We start from the raw sequence: 25,569 nt of genomic DNA, 5'->3' as shown, positions 1-25,569 counted from the left end.
GGGACTCTCTGCCGTAATGTGTAATAAGGGGGACGCTGTATGCCGTAATGTGCAAAAAGGGGTCGCTGTCTGCCGTAATGTGTAATAAGGGGACGCTGTCTGCCGTAATGTGTAAAAAGGGGTCGCTGTCTGCCGTAATGTGTAAGGGGACGCTGTCTGTCGTAATGTGTAATAAGGGGGACGCTGTCTGCCATAATGTGTAATAAGGGGGACGCTGTCTGCCATAATGTGTAAAAAGGGGTCGCTGTCTGCCGTAATGTGTAATAAGGGGGACTGTCTGCCGTAATATTTAATAAGGGGGACTGTCTGCCGTAATGTGTAATAAGGGGGACTCTCTGCCGTAATGTGTAATAAGGGGGACGCTGTATGCCGTAATGTGCAAAAAGGGGTCGCTGTCTGCCGTAATGTGTAATAAGGGGACGCTGTCTGCCGTAATGTGTAAAAAGGGGTCGCTGTCTGCCGTAATGTGTAAGGGGACGCTGTCTGTCGTAATGTGTAATAAGGGGGACGCTGTCTGCCGTAATGTGTAATAAGGGGGACGCTGTCTGCCATAATGTGTAAAAAGGGGTCGCTGTCTGCCGTAATGTGTAATAAGGGGGACTGTCTGCCGTAATATTTAATAAGGGGGACTGTCTGCCGTAATGTGTGATAAGGGGGACGCTGTCTGCCATAATGTGTAATAAGGGGGACGCTGTCTGCCGTAATGTGTAAAAAGGGGACGCTGTCTGCTTTAATGTGTAAAAAGGGGATGCTGTCTGCCATAATGTGTAATAAGGGGGACGCTGTCTGCCGTAATGTGTAATAAGGGGGACGCTGTCTGCCATAATGTGTAAAAAGTGGTCGCTGTCTGCCGTAATGTGTAATAAGGGGGACGCTGTCTGCTTTAATGTGTAAAAAGGGGATGCTGTCTGCCGTAATGTGTAATAAGGGGGACGCTGTCTGACATAATGTGTAATAAGGGGGACGCTGTCTGCCGTAATGTGTAAAAAGGGGTCGCTGTCTGCCGTAATGTGTAAAAAGGGGGACGCTGTCTGCCGTAATGTGTAAAAAGGGGTCACTGTCTGCCGTAATGTGTAATAAGGGGTCGCTGTCTGCCGTAATGTGTAAAAAGGGGACGCTGTCTGCCGTAATGTGTAAAAAGGGGTCGCTGTCTGCCGTAATGTGTAAAAAGGGGTCGCTGTCTGCCGTAATGTGTAATAAGGGGGACTGTCTGCCATAATGTGTACTAAGGGGGACTGTCTGCCGTAATGTGTAATAAGGGAGACGATGTCTGCCATAATGTGTAATAAGGGGACGCTGTCTGCCGTAATGTGTAAAAAGGGGTCGCTGTCTGCCATAATGTGTAATAAGGGGGACTGTCTGCCGTAATGTGTAATAAGGGGGACTGTCTGCTGTAATGTGTAATAAGGGGGATGCTGTCTGCCGTAATGTGTAAAAAGGGGTCGCTGTCTGCCGTAATGTGTAATAAGGGGACTCTGTCTGCCGTAATGTGTAATAAGGGGACGCTGTCTGCCGTAATGTGTAAAAAGGGGTCGCTGTCTGCCGTAATGTGTAATAAGGGGGACGCTGTCTGCCGTAATATGTAATAAGGGGGACTGTCTGCCGTAATGTGTAATAAGGGGGATGCTGTCTGCCATAATGTGTAATAAGTGGGACGCTGTCTGCCGTAATGTATAAAAAGGGGATGCTGTCTGCTTTAATGTGTAAAAAGGGGGACTGGCTGCCGTAATGTGTAAAAGGGGCTCTACCTGGTGTAGTGGCGCTACTGTGCAGCGTAATTTGAATAATGGAGACTACTGTGCACCGTAGTAGGAATTAGTATTATATTGTGGCCATGCCGCTTCCCTGTGAAGCCACGCCCCTATATATTTTTTGCGCGCCTGTTGCGCTCACTGCCCCTATCTTGCATGGGGGGGGCCCAAAGGCGTTTCTTGCACACAGCGCTAAAATGCCTAGTTATGGCACTGCCTATATGTTCAGATGGCCCTGGGACTACAGGGCCCTTTTTCAGTTGCTTATCAGCAATTCGCGCTCAAATAATTTATTTGGAGGGTCTGTCATGGACAAAAGGCAAAACTTACGGCTATACAGTGTTTTGAGTACTGATTTCAGGCAGATCTCTTGCACCAGGTGCTGACCTGGCAAAAATACGCACTGAGAGTTATGACGGCTACTCTAACAAGCTATTGGATAGATGTGGTTTTACCACATAGATGGGGATTACTGTGAATACAGGCATCCGCATTTATTTTTGAGAAAGCAATAACGCCGCACATGCAGCTGGCTTGTGTGCAACTCTGAATTAGTTTCTGCATCTCTGCAACATTGGTATACCTAGTAAAGGGAGTACACTGTGTGCAGTTTCTTTGAGGAAACCCTATAGAATTCTATGAAAATCTCAAGGGGCCCATACTTCAAGTATCAGGATAATTCCTGGTACTGCTGATGCCTGGGTAGGGGGAATCGAGGAAATCCAACACCCTGGAATTCTTCCATTCAGAGATTGCTAACAAAAAATTTCAAGACCAGCGAGTCTGGGATTTTCAACATCCTGTATTTTGCAGATTCCCTGACAGATTGACAATCTTTGATTTCCGCAGATTGGCAGAACAGAGCATCGCATTGTAGATGTACAGTATGGCCCACACTATACTTTTATATTTATGTTGGCGGTTTGTTATTAAATTGCTTTGGAAGATGCAAAAAATTATTTGTTATTTAGGAAACATGCAGATATTTGAGAATACCTTATCATGTACCATGCATTGGATAAAGGGGTCCATACAGCAATGCCGATTTCCTGATCACCGGCCTTCGATTCTCCAACGACCTGCAAAATCCAACATGTTACAATCCCCCACTTGCCGCTTCTGATCATTTTTGGGTCGGAGGCAGCAAATCAAGGATTTCCAACATGTTGGATTTTGCCGATCGTTGGACATAAGCTTCGGCAAGATGCAGGATTTTGCAGACAGATTGTTGATGTATGGGCCCCTTAAGTTGTTCTAAGTTCTTGCGGCAGAAGTGTGAACCATGTACTGTAACTGATACATGACTGGGTGGAGGGTAGAGCTGTGATATGTGGGTTTATTATATTGATCATTATCTACACAATCATTTATTTAACAATCAGAGGTCAAAAAGTATCACAATTATTATAGGCATAACAGTAACAAGGGTTTATCTTCCTCTTACACTTTATTACACAAACAGTGGACTAAAATGTAAATAGTGGAACATTATAATTGCAGCCTCAAAGTGGCACTGTTGCTGTTGGTGTCAATAGCACTTAAACTGGGAATTAATCAAATCTTCTAAATGGGACAGGTGGGTTCTAGGCTAGCAATCATTTAATAGAATGTATCAGGTAAATGATTGCTAGAATCTGATAGGTTGCTACTGTTTGGGCAATACCTCCACTCAGGTTTGAGAAATCTCTCGCTAGAGACAGTAACGGCAGCTGCAGAACCTGCTGCTCTGTGCCGGTTCCGCCACCAAACCACTGATGACACGGGAGGGGGCTGGGCCACGGGCAGGAGACAGTGTACAGCTACTCGGACGCCACTGGCAGCTTTCTTAATGGACAGGGATAATACTTGTGCCTTACACTTCGGGGGTAATTCAGAGTTGATCGCAGCAGCAAATTTGTTAGCAGTTGGGCAAAACCATGGGTGGGGTGAAATCTAAATTGCAGTGTAAAAACAAAGCAGCCAGTATTTACCCTGCACAGAAACAAAATAGCCCACCCAAATCTAACTCTCTCTGCGCATGTTATATCTGCCACACCTGCAGTGCACATGGTTTTGCCCAACTGCTAACAAAATTGCTGCTACGATCCGGTCTGAATTACCCCCTTCAACTCTAAATGAATGCCCTAATAGCTTATTACACTAGCACAATGTATTTCTTGTCAACAATGTCCTGTCAAACGTCGGCTGAGCTAGAAAGCTATTGATTGTCACCACTGTGGGTTTCAATAGCCACTAAAATATTTATCCGAACAGATTAATCCCTTGCTTAAGCACTCTCTGGTATTATCTTCATTAGGTTCAGCCAGAATTACAAATCATCTATACCATGAGGAATCCCCATTAACTCTATTGTGTCACAATCATGATGTGATCCACAGATTTCTCACAGGGTTGTACAGAGGACAAGACCCCCTGGATGAAAGAGGGGGTCATCTCTTGGAATATGCTCTGGAAATAGCTGGATATTGTTTCCTTACAAGAGTTCTAAGTTATTCACAAATGTCGCATCATGTTACCTCCTTGTTAGGATGCTTCCACTATGCAGACTGGATGAATTCCTTCCTCAAAAGAACTCTGGATAACGCAAAACAATTAATAAAATGATTACTATAAAGGTTTGGAAACTGCGCTGACCCAGGAAACTGTGGGGAGATGTCTCAAACCTTGGAGAGAGATAAAGTACCAACCAATCAGTTTCTAGTTGTAATTATACGGGCTGTGTTTGTTGGAGAGGATCCCCAGCTGGGCGAGCATTTGAATTTGCCCTCCCAGTTGTGACGTCAGCCCCCCCCCCCCCCCCCCAAGAGCAAGTGTACAGGCAATCTGCGGACTGCCCGTACACACAGCCAGATGGCCCCATATATCTAATGACAGGTACTGATTGGTTGGTATTTTATCTTTCTCTACTTTATCTCCAATCTTTGATAAATCTCACTTTGTGTGAAAGCTTCTAGCAATAAGGTATACAGCTACTGTAATTTTGGTTTAAAGGTACAAAAATATAAAACCACAAGCTGCAATATATGACTTTAGATGCAGCTATCCTTTGTAAATGTAATTATATATTTCATGTTTAATGACACAGAGTTAAGCAACTCTGGAAACAAAGTTTTGCGTTGATTATAAACATAGCACAAATGCATCCAGTAGTGGCTCCATATTTAGGGAGGAATTCAATTAGCTTGAGTAATTTACCGTGGGCTAATTGACATCCCCATCCCCAGGCCCATCCAATTACCCCCAAAGCATGACCGCCGACAGATCTGGGACTTTTTGGGGGGGACCTCAGCAGACTCTGAAAAAAAATCCCTGAAAATGAGCCCGTTTTCACAAATCACACAGTGAAAACACATAGACCCTCATTCCGAGTTGTTCGCTCGCTAGCTGCTTTTAGCAGCTTTGCACACGCTAAGCCGCCGCCTACTGGGAGTGAATTTTAGCTTTGCAGAATTGCGAACGAAAGATTCGCAGAATTGCGAAAAGAAATTTCTTTGCAGTTTCTGAGTAGCTCGAAACTTACTCTGCCACTGAGATCAGTTCAGTCAGTTTCGTTCCTGGTTTGACATCACAAACACACCCCAGCGTTCGCCCAGACACTCCCCCGTTTCTCCAGCCACTCCCGCGTTTTTCCCAGAAACGGCAGCGTTTTTTCGCACACACCCATAAAACGGCCAGTTTCCGCCCAGAAATACCCACTTCCTGTCAATCACACTCCGATCACCAGAACGAAGAAATTTCTTCGTTAAGCCGTGAGTAAAATACCAAACTTTTTTGCAAATTTACTTGGCGCAGATGCACTGCGAACATTGCGCATGCGCAGTTTGCGACTAATCGCTCCGTTGCGAAAAACACTAACGAGCGAACAACTCGGAATGAGGGCCATAGGTCCTTGAACTTAACAAAGGATTCTATGTGTTTTTACCTGAAAACAGATAATTATTCAGGGTGCAAAAAAGTGGATATAATTGAATTGCCTAAAGCTTAAAAAAGAGTGCAGGAAAAGTCCTGTATTCTGCGAAAAAATTATCAGGACTGAATTCTCCCCTCACCCTGTGTGTTATAGTAGTTGCACTTAACAGAATTGACTTTCACGCATATAATTCAGCATTTCAATAATATTATGTATTATAATATATTATGAAAAATAAAGTAAAGTCGATTAAATAGAAAGCACAAATTTCCAGTCGTATGGAGTATTTCATGTCTTGTAATGCAGAACCACAAACCTTGGTGAGAAATTAACTGAAGAAAGATAAAGGGGGGTATCCAATTAGCCGGGGTAATTAACAGCGGCTGGTGGATTCACCCCAGGCTATCCTGTTATACCCAAAAGTCTGTTCGGGGACTCGGGCAAGAAAACACACAGGTTTCACTGAGCCTGTGTATTTTTGAGCGAAAACTTTTTTTTTTCGTGGGTCCTAATAGGATTGCCTGAAAATAATATCGGCAAAAAATTGGGAAACCTTGCAAAAAAAACCCAGCAGTTTTCACTGATAATTGGATTACACCCAAAGTACTAACCAACCAGCTCTTAACTGTCAAACAGACCTGTAACATGACAGTTAGGAGCTGATTGTTTGCTACCTTGTCCCCTAACAGTGCATAACTATATATATATATATATATATATATATAAGCAGTAATACTGTATTTTTCATGATAGGCCTTTCCTTTATTAACATTTAGGAATCTATAATTTGAAGGTGTATAGGTAGACAGTTTGGGGGGCGAGAGATAATCTAGTGTGGGTGATTAGCCGTGACATTTGATGAGCAGTGCTTGGTGTTACTGGTTTTAAATGTTTCACGGCAAATAATTGTGTATAGAAATTACCCAGAATTTACTTCCTTAACAAAATGATTTAGAAGAGAAGTATCTAGCTATGATCATGGAAAAACCAGCACGGAAAGCTGTGTTACATTATATATGTTAATGCTTTTACTTCAATAGAACACTGTCCAGAAAATATATGAAATAAAGATACATCACTGACTGCTAATTGGTAACCATGCAGGGCCCTCCCTACCTCGGTCTGCATCATCTCCATCAGCCTCGTACATTGCTGTTGTGTTTCTATGTACACTGTATGACTTGTTTTCTGTATGATTTGTTACTGTCTGGCACTGTAGAGTTCTGTGGCGTCTTTCAAATAAACGATGATGAACTGTGCAGTAGCTGAAGTTTAGTCTACGCTACTTGTGTTAATCCTAAACTATATTCTTGTCACTTTTTATAGCATTTTGAACACACTCAGATGCAAAGTGTTATACAGCAGACTTCTGTGTACATCATGTGGATCTTATTACACCACGACTGTTCTAAGCTATTTATTATTGGGTTCTAACACAATCATGTAAACAACTAACTTTTCTGGAGGACAAAGGAAGCTCAAAATAAATCATGGGCTTTAATTTATCACCATAAGATGTATAAAGTCTTGAGGTGGAATGTACCAACCTTGTGTGGTACAGCTGACCACTTACTGTGCAGATACTAATCTCATATGTACTAACATATGCAATTAGTATCGCAAAGGGCAACTCTCTCTGTAAGAGCTGCCTTTGCGATAGCTGCCGGTCCATGAACTTCTGGGTTTATGACCAGAGAGTACGACACGGTTTTTACCGCATTTTCCTGTTAGTACATCCCACCCTTGGAGAAAGATAATGTAAAGAGCATAGCAACCAATGAGCTTGTTCTGTAACTACAGTGCCAGATTACCAAATAGGCAGAGTAGACATTGACCAATGGGCCCCGTGCCATTTAGGGGCCCTGCAATAACATATAAAATTAATATTGATTTGGTCTTGAAAGAAAATGACAACTGTTTCCAAAAGTTAGAAAAAATTAATCAACTCAAAGAAATTAAAACTTTACATTAAAGATAGAGAACATACTGTATTAATGTAATGTACCCATTAACAACGTAAAGTACATAAACCATAGACATCAGATTCACATACAGTGTCCAGATCACAGACTGTTGGCTGGTAATATTAAAAACGTATATAAGATAATTTGCGAGGGGAAACCAAAGATTTCTACTGTCTAGGGGTCTCCACAGGATTGAGTCTATTTACTAAGTCTTGGATGGAGATAAAGTGGACAGATATAGATTACCAACAAATCAACTTCTAAATGTCATGTCACAGGCTGGGTTTGAAAAATGACAGGAGCTGATTGGCTTGACTTTTCCTCCATCCAAGGCTTAGTAAATAGACCCCTGAATCCGGCACTGTGTAACTGTCATTTATCTAGCACAGTATTTTGGCAACTCCTCCACTTTATCTCTCTCCAAGCCTTGACACATCTCCCCAGTGGTCAGATAGTAAAATAGTTTAAAATAGACAAAATATTACTTACATGCGGCCACATGCGGCCACAAAGCACCTGCACGCCGCACAGGAAGGGGCACCAGAGTCAGAACCGGTGGGCAGCGGGGGTGAGTGATTGTTCCCCTTCCTTTTAACATGCAGGGAGGACTGGCTGCCGCTGCAGCTGCCTCTCTTCAGCGTGTGCTGGGCTGGGAGAGAGGCTGCTGTAGCAGCGGCCTGTCCTCTCTGCCCTCCTGACGTGCGGCTGCAGCAACGAGGAAGGGATAGAGCAGCAGATAGCAGGCCTCCTCTGGGTCCCTCCAGTTGGCCCGGGCCCAGGTAAAGAATACTCGCCTCCCCCCCTCTTGGCGCCACTGCTTCTCCCCACATGTGCATAAATGCTTAATGTGACAATTCAAAGGTTATAGGTCAGGTACAGACTGTTTGCTTGTTGTTGAACTACAAGTCCCAGTATTCAATGCTGACAGCAGGCTAGCAAGACATGTTGAAGAGGTAACATAGTAACATAGTTAATGAGGTTGAAAAGAGGCAAAATGCCCATCGAAGTTCAACCTGTATTCTTTATTAAGCAGTGCATATTATAATGCACCAACCGAAATAATGGTTTCGTACCTATTGACAACTATATTTCATATCACTCCCATATACATAATGTCAATATATTAAATGCTATAGCCTTGGATACCTTTTTCAGCTAGAAAACTGTCCAAACCGTGTTTACATCCATTTAAAGAGTCCGCCATTATTATCTTCTCCGGCAGGGAGTTCCAAATCCTAATTGCCCTCACGGTGAAGAACTCTTTCCTACGTTGTGTACGGAATTTTCTCTCCGCTAGCCTCAGTGAGTGTCCACATGTCCTATACAAAGTTCTATTAATAAACAAATCCCCTGCTAACTCTTTGTATTGACCCTTTACATATATGAAGATATTAATAATGTCTCCTCTTAGTCTCCTCTTTTCAAGGGAATACATATTTAACCTAGTAAGCCTTTCCTCGTACTCCAGTGTCTCTAACCCTTTAATTCATTTAGTAGCGCGCCTTTGAACTCTTTCCCAAAATTGAACACAATATTCCAGATGCGGACGTACCAATGATTTGTACAGCGGCAGGATTACATCCTCGTCCCTTGTCTCAATACCCCGTTTTATGCACGCAAGCACTTTACTTGCCTTCTTTGCTGCATTTTGACATTGTGTACTGTTATTAAGCCTATTATCTATGAGCACCCCCAAATCTTTTTCCACTACTCCTACCCCTATATTTTCCCCATTAAGTGTATAGGATGGAAGTTTATTTTTAATCCCAAAGTGCATAACTTTGCATTTTTCAATATAGAGGTAGGACAGGTATTCTATTTATTTATTGTACAAAAGCCCTATTAACCATGACTTCCACAAATTTGAGTTCTGGATAGTCAGAATTTCATGATGTAGATTACTAGTTTAGAGCTAGGGACAGGAGAGATAGAACATACAGTATGCAGCCACGGTTGTAGGCTGTGCAGCAGATTGCTAATGTCCTTGCGTTGTTTTCTAATCACTTCTGCCGCTCCCTAGCAACAGTCTATAAATGTCAGAAAATTTACAGCACAATCGAGGTGTTATCCCAGAGTCACAACACATTGTGCATGATGATTTGCAAGGGATTTATATAAGAAGAGCATTCCTTGTAAACCCATAAAAATATTAATAGAAATAATTCACTTTACAAGCTGGTCATATAAATAAGTTTTCTCAGTCTGTAAACTGTTAAAAACACAGGGGTCTATGTACTAACTATTGAAAAGTGATAAACTGCACGGTGATAAAGTGCCAAACAGCCAGCTACTAACTGTCATTTTTCAAACCCAACCTGTAACATGGCAGTTAGGAAGCTGATTCGCTGGTACTTAATCACTGTGAAATGTATCACTTTCAAGGCTTAGTACATCTCCATAGTGAGATACTGTATTGACCTCCCTACATTTGCTGTTTGGGCATTTGAGTGCATATAACTCAGCTGACTGTGGGCCTGATTCATACATGGATGTAGATCACACATCCTTTGCATCTTTGTAACCAGTGGCTATGCAAGAATAGGCTAATGCCGAGTCGCTCCGAGCCACGGCTCGGGTATTCCCGCCAGACTCTGATTCCAGATTGAGGCAAACATCATCCTCCTGGCGTAGGATACAATATAAGGGGGAGTAATGGCCGGGACATGGCGCCATTTCACTCCAGTCACTCTGCTGTATGCTGCGCTCTGCTCTGCGGTGTCCATCCAAGTGTTGTCACTATGTCCACAAGGGGCTGTGCTGCTGTCATTGTGTCAATCTAAGGGGCTGTGCTTCTGTCACTGTGTCCATCTAAGTGGCTATGATGTGCTGTGTCCAGTCCCCTTAGCCATCACAGTGGTGCTTCACTGACTCCGCAGGCCCCACCCATTGCCTTCACACTCCCACTCCATATTTAGCAACAAAAAAAGTAAAAAAAAAGTTTAAAAAATTGTTGTATTTGTACTGTGCACTGCACCCCAGTACGCTGTAGTACTCCAGTGCACTTCAGCCATAAAAGTGCCAGTCCCTGTCGATGAAGTGCTTGATTTGTTAAACTGTTCATGTCCTTTTTAAAGTGTAAAACATAAAAGTGGGTGGGAGGGCCCAAGGAAAATTCCATCTTGCACCACTTTTCCTTTCAAAATGGGCTGTAATTTTGGGGCACATTAGGGATGGTCTTTTTTGCATGGATATTTTAATTATTTATAGCTCTATTTTCATTATGGGCTGCATTTTTGAGGAACATTGGTGACTGCTTTATTATTTTATTGTCTTTCTGCCACTAGGCCTCACACTCAAACAATAATTTTTTTGATTCTTCAATTATTGTCTTTTTGCTGGTAGGCCTCACAGAGAACATTTCATTCACATCCGTGTCTTCCCTAGTGGACTATACAGTTGCCAATGCCTACCACAATCAATCTTTTTTTTCTTATTCTGCTTTTATTGTTGACATACTAAATATTACTGGGGTGATTCTCTGCTGTGAGTTGTCATTTGTGAAAAAATTTAAAAAGAATAGCCATTTTTAATTATACAAATTGTGTATGTTCAGTTCATCAATATGGATATCGTGGATTGTACAGTTCCCGACGATAATCAATTAATTAATCAGTATTTTTTTTTCATTCTTCTTTTATAATTTTTTTGCTGCTAGGCCTCACCTCACTGTCACTTAGCTTACTCAGCCAGCTAGCTCGGAGCAGTCTTTTCGCCTAAACTGGATGAAAGCAATATTCCTAGCTATGAGGTGGTTAACATTGAGTGGAAATTACTGAAAATTAATGTTATTTAGGTAACTACTACTCTAGGAACACAAAAAGTTCCAAATTATGTGATTTGAATGATTACATAGTCAAAAGGATGTATGTCTCTCAGCAATTAATGTCTTTTGGAGTGTAAGTGGATGATGAAGAGATTGCTAAAGCAATGCTACAGAACTTCTGAGATTGACTTCATAGTTGTGGCATTGAAGACAAACACGTAAAGTAAACAACAGATACAGTCACAGCAATGTTACTACAGTTGTAGGAACATGTACCCTGTGATTCAAATGCTGAGACTACTGCAATGCATATAAAGGGGGGTATCCAATAATGTGCGATGAAACATGGGAGGCCCTAAAGGACATAACACCTATTGATGCCTGGTCAAAGAGGAAACCAAGTATAAGACATCTCAACACTTTTAGAAGTGCAGACTATTTGCATATACCAAAAGAGGAAAGACGAAAGCTGGATTCAACATCAGTAAAGTGCATCATGTTTGGCTATTGCAATGAGAACAAAGGGTACAGATTGTGGAATCCAAAAACCAGAAATGGTATGTTATTTTCAAAGAAACAGTACAAGTTGTAAAAAAGCTGGAAGTTCATATGCAGAACAAGTATGTGTCATTGGACATACCAGCATATGAAGATGTATCTGAATCAGCGACTATCAGCATGGAAGTTCAACCAGAGAGAAAATCTTAGCAAAATCAAATACAGGTTGAGTATCCCTTATCCAAATGCTTGGGACCAGAAGTATTTTGGATATCGGATTTTTCTGTATTTTGGAATAATTGCATACCATAATGAGATATCATGGCGATGGGACATAAGTCTTAGCACAGAATGCATTTATGTTTCATATACACCTTATACACACAGCCTGAAGGAAATTTTAGCCAATATTTTTAATAACTTTGAGCATTAAACAAAGTGTGTGTACAGTCACACAATTCATTTATGTTTCATATACACCTTATATACACAGCCTGAAGGTCATTTAATGCAATATTTGTAATAACTGTGTGTATTCAAGAAAGTTTGTGTACATTGAGCCATCAGAAAACAAAGGTTTCACTATCTCACTCTCACTCAAAAAATTCCGTATTTTGGAATATTCCATATTTCGGAATATTTGGATATGGGATACTCAACCTGTATTGGCAAGCCACCTAAGAGGTAAGATGATGGATTCACAAACATTGCATTCAATGAGCTTTGGGACATTAGGAGACAAAGTCAGTGTCTGTTTGGTGTGAATGGAAGTCCAAGATAGGAAAAAGACTTTGCAAGAATTAAAAGTCACAAGTGTGAAAGATGCCAAGAATTGTGACAGTGACACCAGTCCCAAGTTCGTGAGTAAAGACTGTTGCCATGGTCTATGCTGTCAGGGGAGTCTTACTGATATGTTTACCAAAAAGACCAGACTGCAAAGGGGGGGAGGGGGGGGGGGGGGGGGGCTCTCCTTACAGTGCATACATGCTGGGAACTAGGACCCAGGGAGGTCTGTCCTCCATTCTGATGTGCTGTTGCACCATGGGACTGCAGCCACCTTTAGTTCAGAGTACTATGTGAGCACGTAGCTCCAGAGAGAACCCAGGCCAAATGATAAGAAACAAATCTAACATCTCTGCCCCACTAAGTACCAGCAGCACACACTCACTGGCTGGTGAGTTGTATAGAATCCAAATACGCTGAAGCTTAGCTCCATGATCACCAATGTATATACAGCCGTGAGTACGGCCGTACCTTTTTATACTTCAGTAAACCACACCACTGTTTAAGTAAGTGGGCTGTTCATAGTTTGAGTCAGCCGCTTATGTATGCCTACTGTATATAACTGTGAAAATAATAACACCTGCACACATCACAACATGAGAAGCTTCCTGACTTACTGACCCAAAGGAATGATATGTTATTGAAGTGGCAGCCATATAACCGTACCCCACTGAGTGCTTATACAAAATGGAAACAGAATTTTTAGGTTATGGTCGGTATTCAATTAGCTGCAGTAATTTACTGCATCTAATTGATTTGCATGGGGCTATTCAGTTAGCCCCGATACCTGGCAATTATCGGGGATTATGCTTCAGGTGCCTCAGGCAATTGAAGCATAATCCCCTATAAGCAGCCATTAAATCCTGCGATAACGTATGTGTCTGGATACTTATGCAGGATCCCGTGTGTTATTGCATGAAAACGGGACATTTTACACATCTGCAATGCAACATGGTTTTGCCCAATTGCTTATTTTTTTGGTTTGATAACAAACCTGAATAACCCCCTCTGGCTCTGACCTGGCTTGGAACCAGGGCCCTCATTCCGAGTTGTTCGCTCGCAAGCTGCTTTTAGCAGCTTTGCACACGCTAAGCCGCCGCCTACTGGGAGTGAATCTTAGCTTATCAAAATTGCGAACAAAAGATTAGCAAAATTGCGAATAGACACTTCTTAGCAGTTTCTGATTAGCTCCACACTTACTCGGCAACTGCGATCAGTTCAGTCAGTTTCGTTCCTAGTTTGACGTCACAAACACTCCCAGCGTTCGGCCAGACACTCCTCCGTTTCTCCAGCCACTCCCGCGTTTTTCCCAGAAACGGTAGCTTTTTTTCGCACACACCCATAAAACGGCCAGTTTCCGCCCAGAAACACCAACTTCCTGTCAATCACATTATGATCACCAGAACGTAGAAAAAACCTCGTAATGCCGTGAGTAAAATTCCTAACTGCATAGCAAATTTACTTGGCGCAGTCGCACTGCGGACATTGCGCATGCGCATTAGCGACTAATTGCTCCGTTGCGAGAAAAATATAACGAACGAACAACTCTGAATGACCCCCCATGTTTCAAATACTGGGGTATGTCCCAGGACTTTGGATAACATTCTGTATCTGCAACGACAGGTTTAAATTACAATGTTTACTTGGATTACAGTGTATACTTAGTAGTTACAGAGTACACAAAGTTTTTATATTCACAATGAACCTGAATCGAATAGAACAGAAGGAAATTGTAAAGTAAAAGTTTGAAGACTTTGAAAGTCTTTTTTATTAAGTTATACTAGTGGCATGTGGCGGCTAAGGTTGCCATGTGATGTTAGAGTATTTTTTGGATCCTTCTGACCTAATTTTCTCATCTACATAAAATGCATTAGCTCATTGCAATTGGTTCCAGGTGCGCATTTTCTTCTGCGTAGTTAGAATGAACAGACTAACACCAGCTTTATTCTTATTGCACAGTCTTCTGTACCTCTAACTTTTTTGTTAAGAATACAGAAAATAGGAGCCAAGTTAATAAAGGATTCTGGACCTCATTCAGAGATGAATGCAAATGCAATTGCAGGTGCGATTATTTCAGCCTCGCAACTGCTGATATCCGCAAGTGAAGCTGCCAACCACAAATGAAAAAGAGATGCCTACCCGAACTATCACAACTCATTCACTATTGAGTACACATTTGGAGACTGTGGGGGTTATTCAGGTTTGTTAGCAATATAGATTTCAGTTTGAGCACACACTACCCAAATCCAGGTCCGAATTAAGGCAGGAGGGGGCCCAGGGCAATGGAGGTTGTGGGGGCTCCCACTATTGCTGTTAATGGCCCTTATGCATTGCGACCGCAATTTCTGAGATAAAGTTGCAGCGCGCACGTGCATACCCCGTCTGTTCGCGAACCATTGCGGGGGCGGCGTAGGGAAAACTGGGGCATGTCGGCTGCTTTTTTGGGGCAGCTGTGTGTTGTCACACGCAGCTGTTCTGATTGAAAAAAAGGCGGCAGGACTCCTGCCATCGAAGACAGGCCGCTAGCAGAGGCAGCCAGGCAGCCAGGGACAGTACGTTCCTCTGCACAGGACTCTCACAGACAAGCAGGACACTGGGACAAGCGGAGTGAGACTCCTCTTATTCCAAACACACTGTGTGGGCCCTTAATGTGTGTGGGCCCCTGGATGGGTGCCTCTTTTGCCCCTCCCTTAATCCGGCGTGCCCAAATCTAGCTGCCATCAGAAATTGTGGAGCCTGGGACTGACAAAACAGGGAGGTCCCCTGCGTACGAATACACACACATACACACAGGCCCCTGCAGGGAAAAAATAAATAAAAATGCACACATAGGTCACCTGCAGGAAAAAACCAAAAGCACACAAATATAGTCTACGCAGGAATGAAATCAAATGAACCCACATGCCCCCACAGAAACCCCCCCAAAACAAGTGGACTTACAGGTTACCACAGGAAAAAAAAAACACACACACACACACACACACACAAAGACTTCCACAGGAAAAAAATCCAATGCGCACACAGGCTACCGCAGGGAAAAAAAACAAATGCACACACAGGCTTTCAGAGGAAAAAAACAACTGCACACATACTGTAGCCCACCACAGGAAACCCCCAAATGCACACATAGGCCATTGTAGGAATAACCCAAACGCACACGTAAGCCACCGTAGGAAAAAAATATACACACACATTAGACTCTATATGAAAAAAAAATACTTAAACTCAATATCAGTTATAACACTTACTGTGTCTGGGCTGTGGTGGGTTGCTGTGGCAGACTGTTGTGGCATCCTCCACGTGGCTGCATGGTATTAATGGATAGTGCAGAGAGAGTGAACAGTGACAGTCCTTTCCTCTGCTAGCATCCCCCAACCACAGTTACAGTGCTGTGCTAGCTAACCCCCTCAGATGTGCAGTGCTGTGCCAGCTTCCCTCCCCCTCACATTTACAGCGCCTTGCCAGTTTCCCTCCCACTCACATTTACAGTGCTGTGCCAGCTTCCCATCCCCTCACATTTACAGTGCTGTGCCAGCTTCCCACCCCCCTCACATTTACAGTGCTGTGCCAGCTTCCCATCCCCTCACATTTACAGTGCTGTGCCAGCTTCCCATCCCCTCACATTTACAGTGCTGTGCCAGCTTCCCACCCCCCTCACATTTACAGTGCTGTGCCAGCTTCCCATCCCCTCACATTTACAGTGCTGTGCCAGCTTCCCACCCCCCTCACATTTACAGTGCTGTGGAAGCTCCACCCTCTCACATTTACAGTGCTGTGCAGCTCCACCCCTCAGATTTACAGTGTTGTGCCAGCTTCCCACCTCCCTCACATTTACAGTGCTGTGCCAGCTTCCCACCCCCCTCACATTTACAGTGCTGTGCCAGCTTCCCATCCCCTCACATTCACAGTGTTGTGCCAGCTTCCCACCTCCCTCACATTTACAGTGCTGTGCCAGATCCACCACTCACATTTACAGTGTTGTGCCAGCTTCCCACCTCCCTTACATTTCCAGTGCTGTGCCAGCTTCCCACCCCCTAACATTTACAGTGTTGTGACAGCTTCCCACCCCCTAACATTTAGTAATTTACAGTGTTGTGCCAGCTTCCCACCCCCTCACATTCACAGTGTTGTGCCAGATTCCCATCCCCTCACATTTACAGTGTTGTGCCAGCTTCCCACCCCCTCACATTTACAGTGATGTGCCAGCTTCCCACCCCCTCACATTTACAGTGTTGTGCCAGATTCCCATCCCCTCACATTTACAGTGTTGTGAAGCTTACCAACCCCCTCACATTTACAGTGATGTGCCAGCTTCCCACCCCCTCACATTTACAGTGTTGTGCCAGCTTCCCACCCCCTCACATTTACAGTGTTGTGCCAGCTTCCCACCCCCTCACATTTACAGTGTTGTGCCAGATTCCCATCCCCTCACATTTACAGTGTTGTGCCAGCTTCCCACCCCCTCACATTTACAGTGATGTGCCAGCTTCCCACCCCCTCACATTTACAGTGTTGTGCCAGATTCCCATCCCCTCACATTTACAGTGTTGTGAAGCTTACCAACCCCCTCACATTTACAGTGATGTGCCAGCTTCCCACCCCCTCACATTTACAGTGTTGTGCCAGCTTCCCACCCCCTCACATTTACAGTGTTGTGCCAGCTTCTCATCCCCTCACATTTACAGTGTTGTGAAGCTTACCAACCCCATCACATTTACAGTGATGTGCCAGCTTCCCACCCCCTAACATTTACAGTGATGTGCCAGCTTCCCACCCCCTCACATTTACAGTGTTGTGCCAGCTTCCCATCCCCTCACATTTACAGTGTTGTGCCAGCTTCCCATCCCCTCGCATTTACAGTGTTGTGAAGCTTACCAACCCCATCATATTTACAGTGCTGTCACTGATGTGTCAGCTTCCCGTTCCCCCGAACTGAGTGGCAGCCAAACTGAGTCCTCTTCTCCATTGAACTGCTGCAATGGCAGGCTGTAGAGTCTAAGAGGCAGGCAGTCAGATCAGTCAGTGCAGAGGAGGGCAAGGAGGTGCTGGAGCGCTGGAGGGCTGTCGGCAAGTGGCGTGGAAAGGGAGAGCAATGGCAGCTGCAGAACAGGCCCGGTGCTGGCGGGCAGGAAGGGGTGACAGCCACAGGTGCAGTTCAGATCAGGTCAAAAACCAATCACTCACTAACTGACCCTCAGCGGCTGCTGGTGAAGTCAGGGAGGAAGATGACACCATATGCAAATGCATACTGGATGGGCCCTGGTTGTAGGAGTCAGAAGCGGGCCCCCTTCAGTCAGGGCCCGGGACTGCATTCCTGGCCGTGCCCCCCGGATGGAGGCCCTGTCTGCCGCACCTGCAATGCAACATTGTTTTGCACATTAGTGTGCTTTTTTGGTCTGCTAACATACCTGAACAAGGTCCTATTTGCAAAAACAGGGACCATCGGTCTTAAGGGTAGATCTATGGATATGCAGACTGCTCACAGCAGTAGCATACATCAGATACATGCCCCGAAAACGGCCATGACACACCTGCGTGTTTGCAACCACTTCCTATTACCTCCCCGAAACCGTCCCTTTCGGTCAGTGACTTTGGGCTAGATGTACTAAGCCTTGAAAAGTGATGAATTTCACGGTGATAAAGTACCAACCAACCAGCTCCTAATTGTCATTTTTCCAACCCAGCCTGTGACATGGTAGTTAGGAGCTATTGGCTGGTACTTTATCACCGTGGAATTTATACATTTTCAAGGTTTAGTACATCTCCCCATTTATGAATAAATCCTCAATGTGTGCCGAACCACAGCATAACCTTGATTTCATGCATAATGCGATCGCGGCACATGCGCAGTCTGCCAAAAATTGCTCAGTAACGTGAGTAGCGTCCATCTCTGAATCAGGCCCTCTGTCCCAACACACATGCAATTACGCAGCAGATAATAAACATTTGTCATGATTCAGTGATTACCGATGGGTTTCCTTTATACTTTGCATGTAACAAAGGTCGGAACAATCTGTGCTCCATTTTTGAATTACATTTTTTTGTCAAAGAGATGCACAGAAACTATCTTGTGCAACATCGGCAATATTTGTGTTCTTTATTTAAAGATTAAGGGGTATATTTACTAAAGAGCGGGTTTTTAGATTTGAAGTTGTTGCCCATAACAACCAATCACATTCTAGCTATTATCGTCTAGAAGGTGCTAGATAAATGATAAGTAGAATCTCCACTTCTAAAATCCCGCACTTTAGTAAATATACCTCCTAAAGTCATACTAGTGAGTTCTCGTAACAATGAAATGTCCAATATCACTGTAGCCAACCTGTACCTACATCAGTTTCTATCACTGCTATAAAAACATTTTATCTTCACCAGATGATGTTTTAGCATAGTACTATTCATAGACGTTTCTATAATGGGTGAAGTGTGTGCAGAGCACATGGGACCCTGGGTCCAAGGGGGCCCACACCATACACCCTATAACCATATTGTATACTTACCTCTCCGGAGTACTGCAGCGGCCCTGCACTGTGGACACAAATCACTTGAAAAATGGCCGCCGCTGCCATTTACGAGTGATTTGCACATGTGCACTGGAAATGTTCCCAGGAACAAGGCGTGGGCGCCATTTTAACGGAGACCTGCGCATGCGTAGTTATCTCTGGCATTATGCCAGAGTCTACTTGCTGCCAGAGAGGAGGGAGCTCGCAACGGAGTCTGCATGCGGGTCCTCTCCTCTCTTAAAACACCCCTGATAGTATTGGTGTATATTTTATATGTTAGGATGTTTTAGCAGCTGTGTTTCTTTTCCTTTCCAGTGCTCAGGGAATAATTTTATTGTAAGCTGTTATGAGCAGGGCCCTCGTTCCTCCTGTCCCCACCTCATCCACATCCTTGTATTATGCCTCTTGCTTGTTCCGTACATTTGTTGTATACCTTGCCTATATAACATTTTATATTCCGTACTTTGCCTGTTAGTCCTCTACATGTTCATAATAATTCCCTTCCGCACTCTGCAGCGATGTGGAATTTTGCTGCACCACATAAATAAATGATGATGATAACAATGATAATAATAATAATAATAATAATAATAATAATAATAATAATTGCACATGGAAAACAGAACAGTGCTTTGCTTTAAAGTGCCATATACATGACATTGTGGTAGTGACATTATAACTGTAGACATTGTAAATGTCGACGTTTTGACTACATCCCCGGCAGGGTCTATAAGCTGCAGTAATTGGCCGCATGAAAAAGAAATGCTTTTATCACGAGAAAGCCAATTCAAGTTATCCAATTAGACCCAGTTTGCTTAGTGCGGCAAACTACTGTGTATCACACAAAACCACATATGGGCCGCAAAATGCTGCAGACCTATATACTTTCTCGGCACCTGTCCCAGAAAAAATTATCACTTATCAGGGATTTGGTTTCGGCATCATGTAAATTAGCATGGCTAGTAGGATACTTCCCTAAGCGATACTGTCAGCTATTTTTCACCCAGAACCCCTAAAAACAAAACTCCATCAGTAGAGCAATCATTTAAACTCCCTGGTATCAGATTAACCACTTAACCGATGATTTTTTCCCTTCAAAACCGTTCATAACATTGTTTAAAAAAACAAACATTTTATTTAATAGAATTTAAAAAGTTTTTTTTTTTTTTAATTAAAATATTATATTATGCACATAAGCCAAATGGATCTCATCAAAAACTGAGGTACACAGTGGGGCGGCACAGTCGCATGTGATCTGACCATGCCAGAAAAGTGGTTAAGTCAGGCATTCTCAACCCCGGTGCTCAAGGCACACTAATAGTCCAGGTTTTAGTGATATCCATGCTTGAGCACAGGTGACTTTAATTAGAACCTCAGTTCTTTTGATTTAACCATCTGTGCTGAAGCCTGATTATTACCAAAACCAGGACTGTTAGTGTGCCTCAAGGACAGAAGTTGGGAATACCTGGATTAAGGGGTATATTTACTAAGCAGTACATTTTCCAAACTCTCAATTTTTGCTGATTTTGCCTGCCAAGGGCAACAGTATTTAATTCAAAACAAGCCTGATTTTCCATTTACTATTATTGCCCTTTTAAACAGGAAGGGCTAAATCTGCATAACTTGTGCAGGTTGAAAATCCACTGCTTAGTAAATATACCCCCAAGCGTTGATTATTAAATTGTCACTTTCAGAATAAAACGCCTCCCAGGTGTTTATCTTTATGTCCCATATGTAACACCATTACATAAATCCTTATCTAAAGTCATTTTCCCCTAAAATGTTTTTCTCTTCACTGCCTTCCCTCCTGAGATTGCACGTTTTATTGCCTTGTGGTTTTGTATAGTAAGATAGTTGCTACAGTAACATTCTACAATATATCCAGTGACTGAGACTTTACTGCTGGTCAGGTCTATCCAGTCACATCATGCCTGGTGCTAAGTGCCCATAACGCACGTTTACTCAGCACAGTTCATTTAGTATGTATTTGAAAAATTCTTAAGTCATCAGTAACTTATATTGCCTATAAATTAAGATAGAATCAATATTGTGAATCCCTGGCAATATAGAGAATTAGAGGATATGGAATGTAGCGCTGAACAATTTTGAAAAACAGATATCTCAAACTTGGTACTGTCTCTGGAAATTGGGCTTAGTTGTCGCCTTTGGTTTATATATGTATGTGCATATACCATACTTGCCTACCTGACCCTCTCCATGGGGGAGAAAATGCTCTGTTCCTGGACTTTCCTGGTAATGTATGATTGCCATCACCTGTGGTGAAACACCTTTCTTATCAATAAACTAGCTCACCACAGGTGATGGCAATCATACATTACCAGGAAAGTCCAGGAACGGAGCATTTTCTCCCTCATGGAGAGGGTCAGGTAGGCAAGTATGGCATATACTGTACGTAATATACACTGCTAAATTGTGGCTCTGTTCACAGAAAATCTAGTGCTGGCCGCAATGTGGATGGCGAGTGCCAGAACATTACATTCAACTGCATACCATTACTTTAGGAATAGTCCCTGTCAGCTGGGATTCCGCTGTCGGCATTGTCAGAGGTCGGGATCTTGGCGTCGTTATGCTGACCGCCGGGATCCCGACTGCTGGCAACTCAACTGCATACCATTACATTAGGGGTCAGGTTGGAAACCCAGATCTTACAGGTTCCTATGCAGTCACTCTGAATTTAGATTGTGTAGGACGAGGTCACACTCACATGTTACAATTCTGTGCCAAACTGGTCAAAGCCTACAATTATACCAAGCTGGCTAGTGTATGTTTCCGACTCCAGGATCTGTTGATAGGCAAGTATGACTTTTACTCACCCCTACCTGACCCTCTCCATGAGGGAGAAAACGCTCCGTTCCTGGACTTCCCTGGTAATGTATGATTGCAATCACCTGTGGTGAAACTCCTTTCTTATCAATTAACTAGATCACCACAGGTGATGGCAATCATACATTACCAGGAAAATCCAGGAACGGAGCGTTTTCTCCCTCATGGAGAGGGTCATGTTGGGAGGTATGGGTAAAGGTGTTTGAATCCAGCAACAAATTTCTGCAACACACACCTGCATAGTGGATGCATAGGCATAAAAGCCTGCAGAGGCACATACATGGAACTTGTTAAATATAATACATCTTGTGCTATAGTAGCTAATAATATGGAGACAGTAATTGAAATGCATAGAGCAGCGCTTACAGTATATATGCATGTTTGCTGCATTGCTCAGACTATCCCACTATCACCAGCTAGAATAATGAATATCACAGCTCATTCTCCCCCCAGTACAGAGAGCTGCAGAACACTGTGTAGCCGATCCACTCAATTTAATTATATGTGCCATTAATGACATGAGCAGCCTGGGAGCTCCGGCCACTTTGCAGCAGTACAATTTCTCTACAAAGAAACGAGGGCACATAAAACAGGTGACACCAGTCAAACAATACACTGTAATAGCGTACACTCTACACACATGCAGCCTTAGGGGGTAGGAAATAAAGCTTTGCTTACAACAGCTGTAGAGATGGGATGTGTAAAAAACTCCCCTCTGGGATCTCTGTAAATTCAGATCTCACAAACGACCTGCAAAAATATATAATATACATATACACAGACTGCATAAACAAAAAAACAAGTGTTATATCAATAGCAATTTACAATGCTACGCTCTATAGAATACAACATTGTTTATTGGAGATCTGAAAATGAAAAATCAAATGACATCTGAGGATATTTCCACGTACAGCGAATAAAGTAATGATAACATAAAACAGGTTCCTGGTATGTACTAGACTAAGGGGACATGCATCTGATAAAGAGATAAGGGATGCTTAGACTATATACTAAACCTGTACAGTAAGAGAATAAAATGCTTACAGCCCTTACAGTGAGATAACGTCAGGAAGGAAGGTGCGGGGGATAGTCTTGGCGTTTTCACACAAGGCATTGTCTTTGGTACAGGTGCACCAGGTCGGGCATTTAGACTTGCTCGTTTTTTTTCCTTCAACCTCAGTCATCAACAGCAGCACAAATGAGATGCAATAGAAAACAGCAAATCTTCTAGGTGGTCTGCTGCCATTCCCCATCCTCCAGGTATTCTCGGATTGCAGCCAGAAAGAAGGGTATCCCAAACCATCAACAGCTGCTGTACTCTCCTGTAAGGCCAAAACAGGGACCTCTGCTCTCCCCTGAGCTGTCTCCCTCTTCCCAGCCTCTGGATTGCTTGCAGAAACCTGCAGCTTTATCTGTCAGCTGTGTGTGTGGTGTGCAGTGGGAATACTAGTACTGTGCTGTGTGATGGGGATTATCCTGCTGCCTTGCAATAAGAGCAAAGACAAGGGATACATGCATTGCCATGTAAATATCAAGCTCGTACAGCAGGAGAATGCCAAGTGATGTCATTTAAAAAATGCACAGCCTGCTGCTTTCAAAGGGAGGCCCTTTACTTGTGAACCAAAAATAGTACGGCATTATGTCTTGCTGGGGCTTAGAGGAGGGGAGAGAATTCTTCTTTTCAATTGCTACCTCCAGTGTTAAATCCTTTGGGAATTGTGCTATTGTACATTGCAGGACACCGGGAAGGTATGCCGGATAAGAAAGGTATCTGCAGAGCAAGTGAGGAAGAAATTTGAAGTCACCCAAAGCATTACTGGCCATTAGGGCAAATGTCATGGTCTGTGTAAATGGCCCATCACCATTAAGACTACAGGAGACAAGCAGATATATTTATTGACAGCGTAGTAGCAGATGCTTTTAGCAAATTGCTGTTATAAGAATATTAGCTCCAAGGCATTTAAAATGACATGCCAATTTCTCTTGTAGAGGACTGGGCAGCTAAGTGAGTCGGTAGACTGAGGCAGAAGAGATCTCGAACACAGTACATAATAGTGTGATGAAACTATATGCCAAGTGCTAATGGGTTAAAAGTCATCCGACAAAAGATGTGGTGATACTACGCACAAATCCGAATTTTGGGAGAACTGTGAAATTGGAAGAGTTGCAGAGTCACAGAGATTCAACCTTTGAGTTCTGCAAATCCACATGCAGCCCAGCGCTGGACATCCTGGTCTGATTTCCATTATAATAGGGAGATCATTAGGGTAAGGACCTCCTGCTGTAGGGTTCACCAAAGGCTAGTGAGCACATACAGTAGCTGCAGCAAAAATAACATCATAGACTGAGGCTACCATCCCTGCACTGAAAGAGTTGGGCCTCTTCCACACTCTCCTAAACTGTGGGGGAGACAGGGTTGATAAGAAGATTGTGACCCCTATAATGACAACTGTACCACTAATGTGCACCCAGGAATCTGGAAAAGCATCCATACCAAATGAGAATGAACAAAAAAAACAAAACCATAATTTTCAAATGAACTTGAACCAAATAAATAACTCTCCAAAATCCTTGGTAGCATATGCTTAATATAGTGGTTCCCAAAACTGTCTGCCAAGGCACCCAGGGGGACCTTGGGGTATATGAAGGGGTGCCCTGGGTGCTTATGGTTTCAAAACATAAAATATTTGGACAAACAGAAGTGACTTCTGTCTCTCACCACATAACTGAACCTAAGCATTATATATAAAAACACATTTTACTTAGTTTAATTTTTTCCCCCCTGAATTTCTCAATAAAAACCATTTTGGCTTAGGGGTGCAGTGACAGACATTCTCATAATCTAGGGCACCATGATTAAAAAAAGTTTAAAAACTACTGGCTTAACGTCATTGAGTAACAAGGAGATGGGTCAATAGCTAGCACACCATGATACTGGCCTCTAAGACCTCACCATACCAGAGGGCTCATCCCAAGATAAAATTAATAAGGAGGAGAAAGTGGGGAACAAGCACAAATTTCTAATAGTAGGCAGCTTTACCCAGTTTCTGAACTTTGATAATTGGAGCAATTTTGTCAGGGGTGATGCCAGCAGTAAGATGACTCGCTGCCTGAGTGGTAAGTTTGGGAGGTGCTCCTCAGTTAAATACCCAGGTCTGAGTTGCAAGGGTGGTTTGAGAAGATTGAAACTCATCTAATTTTTGAGGGGTCATAATATCGCCCCTTCCAACCACTGACTGATAAATGGATCCAGACAGATACTTTGGTGTGAAGCATAGAAGCTGCCAATTTGTCTGCAATAACTCACTGCATGGTTAGACAGGAGAAGGGCGAGTTCACCCACTGACTGCTCTGATTTTCTGGAGGACAGCAGATCAGGGGACCCTTATAATGGACCTCTAGTCATGAATGGCAGACCAGTGTTGGGTTGGTTTGGACAATCTGTCCTTCTGAGATCGAGGGGCCATGGAAACAGATGGCCCCATAGGACAGCCACCAACGCAAAAAATATCTAACTATGATGACCAATAACCTAATTATCATATAACATTCG

At 43.2% G+C, this 25,569-nt stretch overlaps 1 protein-coding gene across 2 annotated transcripts in view; it reads right to left on the bottom strand.

Moving 5' to 3' along the window:
- The window catches only part of LGI1 (leucine rich glioma inactivated 1), a 60,616-nt gene extending 36,967 nt beyond the window's left edge, over positions 1-23,649 (bottom strand). For both annotated transcript variants that reach the window (XM_063962083.1, XM_063962084.1), the window contains exons 1-2: positions 23,070-23,649; positions 22,695-22,766 (exon numbers count right to left, since the gene is read on the bottom strand). In XM_063962083.1, the coding sequence (XP_063818153.1) occupies positions 22,695-22,766; positions 23,070-23,269 (272 nt within the window). In that variant the 5' untranslated portion in view covers positions 23,270-23,649. The remainder of the gene's footprint in view (positions 1-22,694; positions 22,767-23,069) is intronic.
- Positions 23,650-25,569: the final 1,920 nt, after the last annotated feature.

This window comes from Pseudophryne corroboree, chromosome 3 (genome assembly GCF_028390025.1).
Source record: "Pseudophryne corroboree isolate aPseCor3 chromosome 3, aPseCor3.hap2, whole genome shotgun sequence".
In the NCBI taxonomy this organism is placed as follows: Eukaryota; Metazoa; Chordata; class Amphibia; order Anura; family Myobatrachidae; genus Pseudophryne; species Pseudophryne corroboree.
Note: the sequence above shows the minus strand (reverse complement) of the source record. Positions and strands in the feature narration are given on the sequence as shown.